Source organism: Ovis aries, chromosome 1 (assembly GCF_016772045.2).
Source record: "Ovis aries strain OAR_USU_Benz2616 breed Rambouillet chromosome 1, ARS-UI_Ramb_v3.0, whole genome shotgun sequence".
In the NCBI taxonomy this organism is placed as follows: domain Eukaryota; kingdom Metazoa; phylum Chordata; class Mammalia; order Artiodactyla; family Bovidae; genus Ovis; species Ovis aries.
The window spans coordinates 36,313,085-36,329,495 of record NC_056054.1 but is presented as its reverse complement, the minus strand read 5'-3'; the positions used below and the strand labels follow the sequence as shown (position 1 = coordinate 36,329,495).

At 42.9% G+C, this 16,411-nt stretch overlaps 1 protein-coding gene and 1 long non-coding RNA gene across 19 annotated transcripts in view; one reads left to right on the top strand and one right to left on the bottom strand.

Annotated features, from left to right (window-relative positions):
- The window catches only part of NFIA (nuclear factor I A), a 402,938-nt gene extending 391,869 nt beyond the window's left edge, over positions 1-11,069 (bottom strand). For 12 of the 16 annotated variants that reach the window (XR_009599377.1, XM_004002026.5, XM_004002027.5 and 9 more), the window contains exon 1: positions 5,425-5,667. Coding sequence is in view for 15 of the 16 variants with exons in the window: in XM_004002026.5 (XP_004002075.1) it covers positions 5,425-5,451 (27 nt within the window). In the remaining variant the exon portion in view is untranslated. Of the gene's footprint in view, positions 1-5,424; positions 5,668-10,714 lie in introns of those variants that run through there. The other 4 variants (XM_012160811.5, XM_060410138.1, XM_060410133.1 and 1 more) reach the window with 1 other exon arrangement.
- Positions 4,747-16,411, top strand: part of LOC105612174 (uncharacterized) — a 32,533-nt gene continuing 20,868 nt past the window's right edge. For 2 of the 3 annotated variants that reach the window (XR_009599378.1, XR_001433730.4), the window contains exons 1-3: positions 4,747-4,838; positions 7,681-11,396; positions 13,161-13,253. This is a non-coding gene — a long non-coding RNA (uncharacterized LOC105612174). Of the gene's footprint in view, positions 4,839-6,274; positions 6,413-7,680; positions 11,397-13,160; positions 13,254-16,411 lie in introns of those variants that run through there. The other variant, XR_009599379.1, reaches the window with a different exon arrangement.

Below are 16,411 nucleotides of genomic sequence, written 5' to 3'. Positions count from 1 at the left end.
CTGGCAAAATGAATCAAGACAAAAATATAACTAAAATGAAAACAAAAGGAAACAACATTTCTTTAGATGCTCACCTTTAAAATATGTATATATAATCCTTATTTCACTTGAAATTTGATTCAAGCATTACCAAAATCATACGTGGGATTGCTATGGGAAGTCCAAGAGGGGGGAAAAAAAATACTATCAGTATCGTGTCTCACAATCTCAAAGAAAAAAACTGTTAAAAAGTAAAAAATGGTTTGTTATGTTACAGAACTGTACCAGTTCTATTGTCGGGCCTACGTCCCAAAGCCTTTAGACAGCCAGTGAAGTTTATCGAAATGCTTATAACAACATATAATCTTAACCCTATTTCAAGGAAGGCATATCTAATTTTGCTCCAGCCTTGACCTCACTACTTGTAGTACAGCCAGGGCTCCGCAGCCAGATTGGCAAATCCTAAACATTTAGATGCCAGTCAGTGTTTATGGAAGTCTAGGAGCAAAAATCATCTCCACGCTCAATGGAAACAAAGACTTTCCCTCTAAAAGTAGTGCATGTAGACTCTGATCTGTTTCTTAGTCATTTTTGTAACATTTTAATTCCTTTTTAAGTATTACAGTTACACACAATTTTTTTTTACTCAAAAACTTAGAAAAATTTGGCAGGTCCATATATAAAAGAAGAAATGGATTTTATATTTGTCGGACTAGAAATAAAAAGATCTATGTCCAAGACATAACTGCTGATATTATGGAAATGAAACAAAAAGGGAAAAAGGGGGGGGAAAAAAAGCGTTCAAGCCAGATAGTAAACAGAATGTCACTGTGACAACACGGTTGCAACTAAATACATTTAGTTTACTGATGTGATTGTGAAATACCTTCAGTAATAACCATCCCTAAAAAACAGAGTACTTATTTAAATTTTGAAAATAGTATTTCAGGTTTTTTGTTCTCACAGGGAAACAGAGAACCTGGTATATTCAATGCTTATGAGACTACAGGAAAACCCTCATGCTTGCCTCTTAAAGTTCAAGTAATTTGAAAATAAAATTGAATCTAAAACATTTAAAATTTTCTTACTCTTTCATTGAAAATACTTGATTCTTTTATTTGACATTTTCTTAGGAAATAGAAATATAAAATTAAAGGAAAATTAAACAGTAACCTCCACAAAGCTTTCTGAGTACATCTAACTTTTGATTAACCAACCCACACTAATCTTACATAACTTCTCCCCACTGCACAACCCCCACCAAAAGATAAATTATTTACTTTCAAATAAATGAGGATAAGGAAGCCAAAGAGGTATTTGATGACTTTTTCAAAGGGTGGAGGACAGACAAATATAAAATGCATTCTTTAGGTTTGTAATATCCATCTAAATATATACTTTGGAGGCACAAGTAACTATAATGTCCAAAATATTAATACTATCAAACCAATTATTAATTCTTAAATGTTAAAATATAAATTGAGTGTTTAAAATTGGTGAAATATTTTAACAATCAAGCATGTTAAAATATAAATTACAGTCAATCATTTAAAAACTATATATGACTGCTTTTTAGGTAAGTTTATATTAATATAATATACAATAAATCATTTCAATAATTGGCATTTAATTTTTTCCTCTCTCAACAAATTTCAGGCTTTGTATTTCAAGTTTAGGTTTGAAAACTGCTCTTTTTCAATAAAATAATCCAAAAGCAAAGAAGCCAGCCTTTATAACGCATGTACATTCAGTGGAGAGAAAACAGAGAAAAATACAAGAATTACATTATTCTTTCCTATATACCATTTGCACTTTAAAAATTCTGATGTTTGGGTATCTTTTCTACTACTACACTTTGAAAGAGAGAAATGGGGTGGGGGGAGCATTTTTCAAGCCACAGTTTATCTAGCAAGGTATACACCAAACCGCAAAGCATTTAAACATTACTAAATTCCGAGCTCATCCTTGAAATGCTCTAAAATACATAAATTTAGGGTTTGAAACAGTCCTTCACATTGACTGACTTTTTTATATACACAGGACATTCGGGGGACCAAGGCTCTCTGGAATTATGCAAAGAAAGCCCGGAGTCTACCTTAACTACAAAGTGAGCTTTCACCAAAAGGAGGATTTCATTTTAAAGTCTCAGCCCCATTTTAAAATGCAAAGAATAACTTAGCTCCAAACATTCATATTTATGTCCAAACCTAGTCTTATTAAAGCACTTTAATAATAACAAACATTTAAAATAAATCTTCTAATGTGACATTTAAGTGTTCAAAGATAACCCAATATGCTTCTCAGAGAACTGCAAACTGCGTTCATTCGTGTTCAAAAGGATTTTGTTTACCTGCCAACCAAATGCCCACATATCTCATCAAAAAATCCTTAAATGAGGTCAACTATGTCAACTAATCATTAAGAATAATCTAAGTCCCAATTTTGCATCAAAAGTATTTACAGGTTTTTACTCCCCAAAGGTTTTAAGAATGTGCCAATAAAAGCGCACAATATTTTGTATTTTTTATGACTCAGTCACATGCACAATGAAAGTGCTAGTTATTTTTCTCAACACACAATTAGAAATATTCCAGAATATCAAAACTAAAGGCTATCATTCACTTGTAGGAAATGTCCAGGAATAGCATAAATGAGTTTTTAAAGAAAAAAACAGTATGCCCTTATAAATCATGTTATTGCACATATCGCCATAAGCTGTGGAATATTTCAAAATAGTCAAGAGAAAACAAAAAGAATATTTTATGTATGTACTCGGTGAGAAAGTTACGGGCCAGCAATAAAAACAAACCTGAAAACCTGTTTCAAAAGCAACAGGACTTTGAATCAGCATCTTCAATGTTCATCTGTTTGCAAGTAAGCCAAGTTTCAGAACCACGGAATGCTGATATTTCTGGAACTACTTCTTTGAAAGGTTCACCTATAAATTTCTACTGTTATCATTCTATGACCAGGTACATGATTTGGTTAAAATGTGCCCACTTGGACTAAAATATGATGTTTGGCATTTTCCTAATAAAGTTTTTAAAAATTGCATTCACGTATATGGAGTCTATTCTTTCATTTAGAGTCTTTTTATCACTATGCTTTACTGGACTTTCTTTAATGACCAATAAACTACTTTTTTGTTTTTAAAACTGGCTCTAAAGCTTTATAAATATTCTGGAAAGTTAAATACATTGTGAATCAATTTTTTAAAAGAAGAACTCATAAAATACATGACTCTCATTCACTATTTAGTGTACATTTTCTTTACAAACTGTTACACTAAATAAGCATTTATCTTAGTGGTGTTTCCAGAAGAAGGCCTACTGAATGTATCCATCACAGGGCCAAATAGGTTTAAAAAAAAAAAAAACTTTCTTAATGTGATAATGGCTTATGAGCTGTGCGAATCCTTTAACTTTGTTAAATACCTGACTATGCCCTGGGCCTACATGCGTACACTGGTATCCTCATATATGCATCATGCCAAAATATAAATTTATCTATTGAGAGCTCACCGGAGAAGTCGATAAAGTGTCTGCTAAGGTCCTTCCTCACTACAGCAACATCACTGGTATTATCTACTGGTTCTATGTGTTGCAAACTTTTGCCAGCTAGAACTTCAGCCTTTGAATCTCAGCATTTTCACTGTAGTCATAACTCATTCAAATTATCTTACACTTTGCATCTTATCCATATGCAATTGTGAACCTTGCCAAAAGTGGTTGGAAAAGTTTCATTCCATACTTCCACAAGTTACTAAAATAGTAACTTTGGAAGTTTGTTAGGGAAAAATAAAAAACTTTTACAATAACTGAAAGCAACTGCTATCCATTATTAATGCTAGGCCTAAATCCCAAACCGACCATTTCAACATAAAAGATATATTTAAGAGTCTTCTGAGATCAAATAGCCGGTAGATGACTGTTAGATATTGCAATAAGAAGGGATGTCATGTGGGAAATAAATCCAGAATCGAGAGAAGAGAGAAGAAACTATGGATACTTTTTAGTCTTCCAGAAAGTATTCCGGATAAACCGTTATCTCCTGCTAAATGAAAGCAAGAAGTGGTAGCAGGTTTTTGTAGGGAGTGGTGAGTAAACATTTTACATGAAGCATACAAACTTCATGTACATGATTAATGGTCAGATCGCACTGTACCAAAACAGTATGAAGGCTCACAGTTTTCTTCTAAAAAAAAAAAAAAAATTGCGAAAAATCACTTTGACTTCATGCTTTTTGGTCTAAATAAATAAATAATACATTCAAAAGGGACCAGATTTGGAGCCTTGAAGTAGCAATATTTTGCTTGGGGGTTGTGCAGACAGGGGCGGGATGGAAAGGGAGGACATGGAAAGGAGAAGCGCTGGGGTGAGAGAGACCCACGCTCCGAGTTAGGTCGGAGGGGAAAAGTTGCCCCAGTCCTGAGCGCGGAGCTGCCCGAGTCGCGTTGCGGCGGCGGCGGCGGCGGCGGCGGCGGCGGCGGCGGGGGGAGACGCGTCCGGCCGGGCCGCCGCTCGGGCTCGCGGCTGGGAGCCCAACTCCGCCCGACGCGCCCCAGCCCGCGGCCCGCGGCCTCGGCTGCTCGCCGCCCTGCGCTGCGTGGGCTCGTCCCGGTACGGAAACTTTCGCTCGGGAAAGCCAGCGGGCGACAGGCGGCGAGGACGCAGGCTCCACCCGGCCGACGCGGGGGGACGCGCGGCCCCGCAGCCCCGCAGTCCAGCTCCGCGGAGCCCCGGGGCCGGCTCGCCGCCGCCTGCCCGGGTCCGAGGGGCGCTGTCCCGGCCGGGGCCCGGGGCGCTGGCCCGCGTCCCTCCCGCGGCCGGACCCCAAAGGCTGACAAAGAATAAACAAAAGTAAGAGTTTGGGGCGGCTGCGGCGGCGCGGGCTCCGCGAGGGGGCCGCGGGCGCGGGGACCTGAGTTCTCCCGCAGCCGGGGGTGCAGCGGCCCCGAGCGTGCGGGGCGTGAGGGGGGCTCCGTCGGCGGCCCCCTCCCCGGGCGCCGCGGAACTACAGAAACCGGCCTTGCGCCTGCAGAAACGCTGAGTCCAGATTTCAGCGTGACATGGGCTGCAACCCCGCCGAAACACGTGCGGGGCGTCCGAAAACACCACCGTTCCGCAGTCAATCGCCCCGATATTAATTAACGCATTAATAAGAGGGCGCCATTAGCCATGTGCCCACACAAATGGCCGTGCAAGAGGAATGCACCCGCATGGAAACAAAGTTACTTTCTTAAAGCTGTATTTCTCCGCCCCCCCCCACCACGAGCACACGCGCGCACACATACACACACACACACAGAAACACGCGCAGATATGGGCACACCCCGGGACACATGCCCCGGGCCCTGCTAGCGCGGGGTCCCCGGCACCCCCGGCCTGGCCCCAGGTCTGCCCCCGCCATCCCGACCCCCCCTTCCGCATCCAAACAGCTGCTTACCTGGGTGAGACAGAGCGGAGAATACATCACTGCCGGGCGGTGGGGTGTGCGTGTGCGTCTGGTGTGTGCGGTTTGGAGGTGTGCGTGAGTGCGGGTGAGAAAGGAGAAAGAGGGAGAGAGGAGGAGAGAGAGAGAAGGGGGGAGAAAAAAAAATCAAGCCTGCTTCTTGCGTTCACATTTCCAACTCGGCTCAACTGCAGCCAGCCAGCGCTATTGCCGCTCCATGAGCTGAACTTTAACCCCGCCTAGAGTTTCCCTACACTCCACTATACATGTCTACTGTACGCGGGCGTTAAAGGCATAGCGCACCCTTTCCCGCTCCCGCGCCCGCCGGCCGGGTGCCCGCGAGCTGCCCGCGCGCCTGCCTCCGCTCTGCACCGCACCGCACGGCCGCCGCCCGCTCGCGCCGCCGCCGGTGGCGGCGGGGCGGGGGGGATGAGGTGGGGGAGGGGGCGGCTGCGGCGCCGCGCGGCCAGCCGGGTCCCGAGCCTCCGCGGCCGCTCGCGCTCGCTCCTCGCTCGCTCCCTCTCTCGCTCCCTGGCTCGCTCGCTCGCTCGGCCCCCCCGCCTCACCCCCCCCGTCCCCGCTCAGCGCATTACTGGGTAACGCAGTGAGGAGCAGTTACAGTCTGTACTCCCGGGCAGCTATAGGCTGCCACAGGATGTGCTTAAGCAAACAAAACTACTTTTCCTCGTCCCCATCCCCCAACCCCCGCCGCAGACCTTCGCGGACCTCGGTGGAGGACTTGGGCAACTTTGCCAGGTTGCCCTGCACCCCTCGATTCACTGCGTGGGCACGGAGAGAACCGCGGAGAAAGCCGAGCGGGGTGGCGGGGGCGGGGGGCGGCGGGCGTGCAGATTTGCATGTATGCAAATTTAAAAGAATCAGACCTCCTAGGTAACTTTTTTTCCCTTCTGAAATGCGGTACGGCTCAAAGCATTGTAATCTCTCCGACGAAGCTTTTTGTGGGAATAGATCGTCGGCAGAGGTAATTATGCACAAAACCCTGCAAACTTTGTGCAGCTTCAGTCCTACGGCCTCCAGAAGCGGGGGTGGTGGGGGAAATTTTCACAAGGAAGATTCACCGGATTTGGGGGCTGGGGTGGGGGGGTTGTCTGGAGAAAGGGAGGCGGAGATTAACGAGCATTCTCCCTCCCAGGACTGTGAAACTAGTGGGTTTGAGCACAGACGCCATAGAAAAAGTTCTATCACGTTCAGAAACAACAGTGGTTTAGCTGTGACATCTTTTTCTTTTTAGGAGGGAAAAAAAACGTGAAAGGGATGTCCCCTTAGGGAAGGGAGATATTCTCGTCCACAAACGCGTGCCCAGAACTGGACACAGGCCTGTCATTACCTCCCCTGTTCCCGGGACACCTCTGGAAGGGTGCCTTTTAAGAATCCCCTCTTTTTTCCTCCCCCAGGTAATAGTTCTTAAAATGGAAAAGAGCTTCCTGCAATTATTTTAGGTTTGCTAAAGTATTGTTTTGGCAGAAAAGGGGGGTGGTTTTTAGGGTTTGGCAAGTTGCCAATAAGCCTGCTTTTCCAGTTTTTTTTTTTTTAACCTCATATTTTCTCTCTAGGTTCTCCTCACTGCTGGGAAAGGGGGAAAAAAAAGTATACCTCCTTCCTCCAAACCCCCATTCCATCCCTTCTCATCTCCCTCACTCTAGTTTGCAGCCTTCTGCATTTTCTAATCCTCAAAATTCCAAAAGGGAAGACGGCTATATGACGATGAAAGGCTCTAGCACACAGACAGGGGAATGTGCACCTTGGTGGAGGTTGCCCATCTAGAGAGCCTCTGAAAAGACGAAATTCCTGTAGGAATGCCCACTCTGCATGTGTGGATGAGATGACATGTTAAGGCCACTCTCACCCAGACCCTTCTCCCACCCCACTCTTTTTTTTTTTAAGTAAGGGGCAAGAAATATGCTCCTGGAGAAAAACTATGAAGTCCTCAAATATTCTTTTTTTTTTAAGTAAGGGGCAAGAAATATGCTCCTGGAGAAAAGACTATGAAGTCCTCAAATATTCTGCATCTTTCTAACGTGATTTTATGCTTGTTCTCCAGTTACTTAACAGCCAAAATAATCCCTGGCTTCTCAGGAGACCATTTTCACACGCCCTCGCTTCTAAATATCCTTGGAAATCTCTCAGGTTATTTATTAAGGGGTGAGGGGAAATAATGACTTAAAACTTTAATGAAAGAGCCCCGATTCCCAAACGACACAACTACTTTTTTTCCTTGCTTCCTCTTAGATTTCAGAAGGAGAAAAACGTCCTAAAAGGCAAGCCGAGTTACAGAGACAACATTCCTGGCCACGAGAACTCTTGCTGGGATCTATAACTTCAACGCGCTCCAAGTTTCCTCGATAGAAGTTTCTGGCTGACAGTTCCAACATGTAACTGAGGCACAGTGAGAAGTTATTGTTCCGAGTGTGTACTCTTGGGAAGCTCTCTTCCAGAGAAGATTAAAATCTTTCTTTTGGTGTATTAAAAGATAGACTTCACATCTGCCACTTCCCCAAACAGCAAAGATTCTGACTTTTAATTGAATCTCAAGAAAAAGGAAAAGGATTTTTTTTTAAAGCACTGGCACGTCGCCCTGTTGTTTTTTTTTTTAATGAGGAAAAGTAATTTAATGCTGATATTTCTACTTTAAAAACTTCTTTTGTTGCAGCAGTGGATGTGCCCGCGATTTCCAGCTTTCTGCGGTTAGCAATATTATCTTAAGTAACTTTTGGCGCCCTTCGTAAGACTTTTGGATATGGGACGATTGTTTGCGCCCTCTAGGCAAGGGCTGGATCCAAGTTCAGCACCAAAGCCCTTCACATCCGCTCCTGCTTTCTCTCCTATCTCCGCCAGCTCCCGCTCCCTCCCCCGCGGGAGGGGGGTGGGGTGGAGAGGCGGGGGAAACTCTACAAAGCACAGCTCCAACTACAGCCTTTGGAAACCGGACTGAGAAAAATACAGTAGAAGAGTTACAGTTACAGAGAGGCTTCTGGTAACTTTCTCTCCAACAGGCATAAATTTAAACACACACACACAAAGAAACAGATGTTCCTCAGAGGGCAGTCTGGGGGTAAAAAACATTTCCAACTCTCTCCCCTGGTCCCAAGTTACAAAAGTAAATCCTTGTCCAAAGTTCGAAAAGATACTGAGACCCTTGAAAGAGAACAGGGATGAAGGGTGAAGAGAAGAAAGAAAGGATAGTGGAGAGAACAGTATAGGAAACACAGGTGACGTACAAAAACGAGTTTACTGCAATCATATAAATGACCCATTGTTAGGAAGAATAAACCCCTTATTGGAAATAACCACTCCTATCATTTATTTTGCAAGTGCTAGGAGACTGCCTTGAAATGGGATTGTCTCTGTGCAAAGGAGGCTCCTGTCATGCTCTCTGCTATCCATATTCTTCCTGGCACAGAGCCCAGCCTTGCATTTGCTGTGTTTTATTTGCAGAAATGTTACCTTGCCAGTTTTAGTGAAATCCTCTTAGATATATAAATTACGTCAATAAGGATTCACTTATACGTACATCTCAAATACCTCTCATTTCAGAGGTTACTTAATAGGAAGATCTTGTTAATATGATTTAGATTTTAATGTACAAAGCAGTGAAGATAAAATTGGGGTTCACAAGTGACAATGCCATTTACTATAGTTCTTACCAAGACTAACTTTATTACTTGCATTTCCCAAGGTTTTCCTTCTCTAGTTTTTTGACCTGCAGTCACTTGTGTGCAGATTTTTCTTATATGCATATATTCCTAAATTGAATCATGTTGCTTAGCTGAGCATCTAAGCAGATTCTTACATCAGATTTCCAGGCCAGATATGATTAGAAGGCCTAAAGCCTTGGGAAATAGCTGGATGGGAATTTAAGCCAAAGATGGGAAAGAGCCTCTATTATTTTCCATTCACTTCCCAACAGAATTAGGTGTCTACACTGCTCAAAGGGAAGGAAAAGATGGACATATTTCAGAGGCTGCCAGTTACTGTCTCCAAGACAAGCTGCTGCTGTTCGTTTCCACAGGATTGGTGTCAAAGACTTGTTCAAGAGGCCAGACTCCAGCCGAGAGTTAGCAAGTCAGCAATCTTCCACACACACCCTCCACACGGGTTATTGTGGTAACAAAAAGAATTGTGCAGTTGGCCAGTCTCAATATCCTATTCGCTACTGACCATATATTAAACAGAATTCAAGAAAAGTCAAGAAAAACACTCTCCCCTTCTTCCTTTCAAATGTATAAAACAGCTGTCAGTCCACCTGTGAAATAGTCTCTCCTTTAAACCTGTTGTTTAGAGTTCCAGAAGAGAGGCTTGCCTATTCCTTCAAAGTACCTGAAAAGCCAAAGCTTCTAAGATAAACAGAGAAAGACGTTTTGCACTGCTAAGTATGCAATACATTACTTTCCAAAGCTCACTACAATCCCATAGTTTATCAGCCACACATTTTTAAAAGTTGAACTTCATCTTCCACAACCGTTAACAACTTTCCTGAATTTACAAATAATCATTCATGCAAAGTTAAAGATTTCTCTAACAGAATTTTTTTAACTTTTTGTAAAAGGCAATGAAGGCTTACTATTCATGCAAAACAAAACAAACAACCCCACGTTAATTAGGTTCTTTTTTTCTTCTAAAATTCAAAAACTCTTTCCTATTGTGCTTGCTAAATCCGGAAGAGCTTGTAGCTTTGACAGCTTGAACCACACCATCCCCTTCAGAGCCGCAGAGAACTTCAGATCTTCTCTGTCCCGCCCCTTCTGGCTACTGCGAACCATTGTACACCCAAGCTTGGATATGATTGGGTAAAGCTTTTGTCAGTCTCCCCTTTGGTCCCATTGATTAGAGGATCGAATCGTCAATTATTCTCCCGGTCCAGACATTTCTTTTCGGGTTAGGTTGACTGCTGAGGCCAGACGTCTTTTTACAGAACAGAGCACGTACAGGATTTTTCGCCCCCCCCCCCCTTTCTGGAACCGAGCAAGCGCTAGGAGGAAAAAAAAAAATCTGTCAAGCTCAGCAATTTTTTCAAATCTCAGGGAGGAAAAAAAAAAAAGGAAACCCCGTCCTTGATGTACATAAGAAAAAAAGCCATCCACAAAGCTACATCTTTAAAACAAAACCATCACAATAGACATTTACCCAGCAATCACTCCAATGCATATGCAAGCTAGAGAAATTTTAAAGTCTTAGCTATTAAACAAAATCATTCTACCATTATTGTTTATAAAACGCGTACCGTATAAACGCAAAATAGAAAGTTTAAAGCTGAACCACGTACCATTGCAATGTAAAAAGAGTACGTGAGAAACTGAGAAACTTTAAAATGTTCAGACGAATTGCTTCATTAGTTGTCCCCCTTTTTTTGCATTAAAAAAGACATCTAAATAAACTTGGAACCGTTGAAAACCCGGAAGAGATTTTTTTTAAGCTGTTGGCCAATTGCAGGCTTCTTGGAGAATTTTTTTTTTTTAACTCCAAATCAGGAGGCTTTTGCAATTGCAATGCGCGCTCTCTGCCTCTCTCACAGTCTCTCTCTCCTCTTTTGAAAGCGATCCAACCCCGGCTGGCTGGTTCTCAGATTCTCTCTGGTTTTGCCTTGTGTGCTTTGGATTGTACGAGACTTTGCAGAAGTTGCAATCGATTCGCAGTCCCTCTCTCTTCTCCCTACCCCCTTGTTTATTTCCGCAATCGCTGCAATTTGCATAGTAACCACGCAAGAGGCGGCGGTGGGGGCCAGGAGGGGGCAGGGAAAAGGCCTTGCCCCCTTCTCCCCTCCTCCTGTCTCTCTACCCTCCAGTCTCCTCCTCCCCCACGGCGTGTGGCCAATAGGAGCCCCAGCATTCAGCGCAAGCTCCGGTCGGGACACCGTTCGGAAGAAAGCTCCTGTGTTACTAGGCCCGGCTCTCTGGATGGTGTTTTTGGCGCAGTAGGAGTTCCCCCGCTTGAGGACCTCGCAGCCGGTACTAGGGAGATGTGACGATATAGTACCTTTGCCTGCGGTTGTGCGGGTTTCGCACGTTTTAATCAAGTCTGCACACCTGCTTTCTCGGTTTCTTTTTCTGCAGTCTCTCGTGAGTTATTAGGCTAGTTCAGGATGGTTAGTGAGAGATTTAACCTTTATTTGCACTGGTGTAGACCAAGAGCTAAAGATCCTCTTTGGTTCATTAAATCAAGAGAGTGCAAATGTCACAGAGAACTCGCAATGAAATAAAGCTTCTACTCCAGATTCAGAAAGAAAAAGGCATTGGCTCTGCCCTGCAGATGGCTGAACATAAAATTGTTAGGTGGGCTCCCTCAAGAATAAACTGTTCCTTTAAAGCAAGAGATCCAGTGAATTCTAACTTAATTGCAAGGGTCTAATTTGTCAATATCCTTAAAAAAAAAAAAAAAGCCTGGGTTCCACAAAGTTTAATACACCCCTCCACCTCCCATCCCCCGAAAAGAGCTGAAAGATATTCCACATATAAAGGGGAGAGGCGTTAAAAGTTATTGAATTATTAAGTCCTCCATCTCACTGATTCATCTTATATCATTAAACCAGACTCATGTAATCAGGTTATTTCGGTGTCAATCTTTTCTGTGTTTGTTTCAAGCAACAAATAAGCCATTGGTTCAGTGGTGGTGTGTGTATGGGGTAGGGTGTCCCTTTAAGTGGAAAGCTTCACAACTGGCCTATTATTTTGTTTTGTTTTTTAAATGTGTTTGCTTTGCATCAGTTAAGTAGCTTAATACATTTTTACTGAATAACAGTTACAGGAAAATGTGTGCTTAGCTCACTTGATAAAATTTATCCAATAAGAGGTCAAGAGGAATAGGAAGCAACCTGGCAGTTGTCTGATTTTCTTAACTGTCCTTGGTGAAGTTACCTAATTAATTAATAACAGGACCTTGCACAGTTAAATTAGAGGTTAGAGAAACTTATTTTATTTTGAACCACATTTTTGGCTTTAGACTTAAACACTTTACAACTAGCTAACTAATGAAGCATTGCTGGAAGGTAAAGTACTGTGGCTGCCCTTGGTATTACACAAGATTTGCTGTTCTGGTCTGACTCTGATAGATTCAAATATTGTCTAGCTCTGGAAAGTCTGTGGCATTTAATCCACTGAGCATTTCCACTTGGCATACCACTTTCACCTTAGAAACACACTTGATGAGATATAGTGGCTTAAGTAAAAAGAAAAAATAATTTTTTAAGTAATCAAAAAATTTCTAGGCTTAGTTTGGCTGGTACTAGGCTATGTAATCCTGAGACGGTTACATAACACCTATAAAATAGGACATGGACTTATTGTGAGAATGGAGGTCTTAGCTAAGAGCCTTTGAAATGCATAAGAGGTATCAATTTGTATTGCATTACTCTGCAGATGCTGTGGCCTAAGTAATTACTAATGCTAAGCAAACCAGGCCTTGTCAGTAGGTGGTAACAGTGAGTTTTGTGTATAATGTCTGTACTTCATTAACTTGGTCTAATGTGGTAGGTTAGCTAGCACCAGTTCCCAAGTAACATTTTATATCTTCATCTAGTCAACAACAATACAGTATGGGCTTTGGAATCCAACTTAGGTGTTAATGTTGGTCCTACTATGTATGGTGGTGATGGTGGTTCAGTTGCTAAGTCATCTCTGACTCTGTGACCCCATGAACTGCAGCCCACCAAGCTCCTCTGTCCATGGGATTTCTCAGGCAAGAATACTGAAGTGGGTTGCCATTTTCTCTTCTAGGGGATCTTCCTGACCCAGGGATTGAACCTGCATCTCCTGAGTTGCAGGCAGTCTCCTGCAATGCAAGTGGATTCTTTACCACTGAGCCGGCAGGTAAGTGCCTACTATGTGACTCCAGGCAAATTATTTAACCTCGGTAAGCTTAAGATCCCTCCTTTGAAACATGGTACATATTCAAATACCATATGTAAATTACCGAGTACAATATGTGTGGTCAATAAAGGTAGCTATAATAATACTATTGCTGTTTAATATTTATAATGTTCTAGGTGAGCTTTCCAGGTGGCTCAGTGGTAAGAGTCTGCCTGCCAATGCAGGAGATGCAGGAGACACAAGTTCGATCCCTGGGACAGGAAGATTTCCTGGAGGAGGAAATGGAAACCTACTCCAGTATTTTTGCCTGGGAAATCCCATGGACAGAGGAGCCTGATGGGCCACAGTTCATAGGGTTGCAAAGAGTCAAACATGACTGAGTGATGAGCATGCACTGTGCGCGCACACACACACACACACACACACCCACACCCACCCATATTCTAGGTACACTGAATGTGCTAAGAGCTAAGGAAAGAGAGAATAAGATATTATCCCTGCCTCCAAGAAGCTTTCAGTCCAATGGCAGAGACAAGACATAAAGGTAAATAACAATATAGTAAGTGCTATCTCTAACTTAGATATACATAAAGGGCAGTAGGAATACAGATGACTGATCTTGCTTGGGTGTACAGATAAAAAGAAAAAAAAAAAGTGACATTAGTGTTGGGCTAAAAGCACGCATTTGTCAGGTGAACAATTGAGGGGCAGAGTACTCCTGTCTAGGAAAGCACGGTGATATCAGCACCATATGCAGTGGGCCAGAGAACGGGGTGGGGTTCAATTGTGGCTCATTGCACTAGCTAGTGTTAGCTTGTGTTATGGTAACTAGAGATGTAATTGGTAAAGCAGACTGAGGCATGATGGTGGAGAGCCTTATGAGTTTTGCTTGAGGGACTGCAGAGACCTCAAAGGTATTTAACCAAAAGATAGGCAAGATAAGATATGCAAGTTAGAAAGATCATGGTAGCAGTGGAGGTAAAGAGACCAGTTAGAAGAAGGCAAGAGAAGATGAAGTCTTGAACTGTAGCACAGCAGAAATGAATGAGCAAGAGAACAAAGGAGGGAAGAGTAGAGGGCAGGAGAGGGGTGTGGAAGCAAAGGAGAGACACATCATTCACATTCATTTCAGGGACTTTAATCAATAGGGACAATGTCCAAATATCTACAAGACGTTTAAGATCTGTTAGTGAAAGAAGCTCTTCTTACCTCCCCCACCCCGCAAATTGCTACTTCTATATCCTTGCTGCTGCTGCTGCTGCTAAGTCATTTCAGTCGTGTCCGACTCTATGCGACCCCACAGACGGCAGCCCACCAGGCTCCCCCGTCCCTGGGATTCTCCAGGCAAGAATACTGGAGTGGGTTGCCATTTCCTTCTCCAGTGCATGAAAAGTGAAAGTGAAGTCACTCAGTTGTGTCTGACTCCTAGCGACCCCATGGACTGCAGCCCACCAGGCTCCTCCGTCCATGGGATTTGCCAGGCAAGAGTACCGGACTGGGGTGCCATTGCCTTCTATATCCTTAAACCTATAATATTAAATAATTTAAAAATAATAACAGCAACCATAACAGTAGCTCACATAGATTGACTGTTTACTCTCTATTAGCTCTTTCCACTCCCTGAATTTGTGTTCTAGTAACTTCAGCCCCATTGAAAAATAGCTGTACATTAAATAGGGTGGTTTTGAGTTGTCAACCCATTTGAGAGCCTCATGTTTCCATATAGGCTGGCTTTATGCCTTGAAAATAGTAGGCTCTTCCAGGAATTTTGCTTTGTTGACCCAAATAAAAACCTAATCCTCTTGCAGGGCATTGATATGGAGACTAGAACATCAGAGTCTTACAGAATAGAAACATAATAGAAATATAATCACTGTATTTTTCTAATAATAACTATAAATTTCGGTACTAAATTGAATGTTGAACACAAAGGTATACGTCACATTTTCTTGATTTGCTTGGGTAAATCCTAGATCATCCAAAGAACTTTTTAGGGTAAGTAATGAACACTAGCATTTAGAGGTCTCAGTTCAGTTCAGTTCAGTTCAGTTCAGTCGCTCAGTCATGTCCAACTCTTTGCCACCCCATGAATCGCAGCATGCCAGGCCTCCCTGTCCATCACCGTCCCCTGCAGTTCACTCAGACTCACATCCATTGAGCCAGTGATGCCATCCAGCCATCTCACATGGCAATATAAGGGTAATACCTAACATGGCAATATAAAGGATAAATACTAGAAGCAAATTTAAATCTAGGATTTGAAGAGGCTTCCAAATAAGCAAGTTGTGGCAGTCTACCGTACCCCCCTAAATCTGTTTTCTACTTTTGGATACATAGATGAACAATTAGAGTCTATATTTTCCAGCCTCCATTTCCGATAGGCTTAACGCGTGATTAAGTTCTTCTCAATAGGATGGAAGCAGGGTAGCTGAGTGCAAGTTCCATGTTACTTGCTTAAAAGAAATTTGTTGTAAATTTTTGGCCTCTCTAAGGGCTTCCATGAGGCCATGTTAGAGACCAAACTTCACTGACAAAGACCAGGACTGCACCCCCGGAGACAAGAGAGCAGCGAGATGGAAGGACCTTGGTCCCTAAGTGATCTCAGGGAACAAAGTTGCTCCTGCAGCCTAGATCATATTTAAACTTCTGGTTCTGAGGTCTCTGATAATGCAACCTAGCATTTACTACAGCTAATAATCAAGATTACAAAATAATCTCATGAGATCTTTGGAAAATTTTCTCTATAACGATGTTATGGTTTTTCCCCAACTTGGTACAGATTACATTTGCTTTTATTATCAGCCCCCCTTTTCCAGACTCTCCTCCTGCCTCAATTCTGTGACCTGCTCATCCCATACACACGAAACAACTCATCTCTTCTCATCATTTTCTGAACACAGCACACATGTTCATTCCTCTCTTCCTTTGTCTGTGTGATTTTTTTCTGTCCAGAAATCCCTTAAAAAATGAGTTCCACTCGTTTTTTCAAGAACCAAATACTACTTCCTAACTACCCTGGCAGAGTCCATCCGTCCCTCCAGCATGATCTCTAGTGTCTTATACTCATTTTTAGGACAGCTCTCTTCACATTGTATATAAATTTGTATGAAAGTGTTAGTCACTCAGTCGTGTCTGACTCTCTGCACCCCAAGGACTGT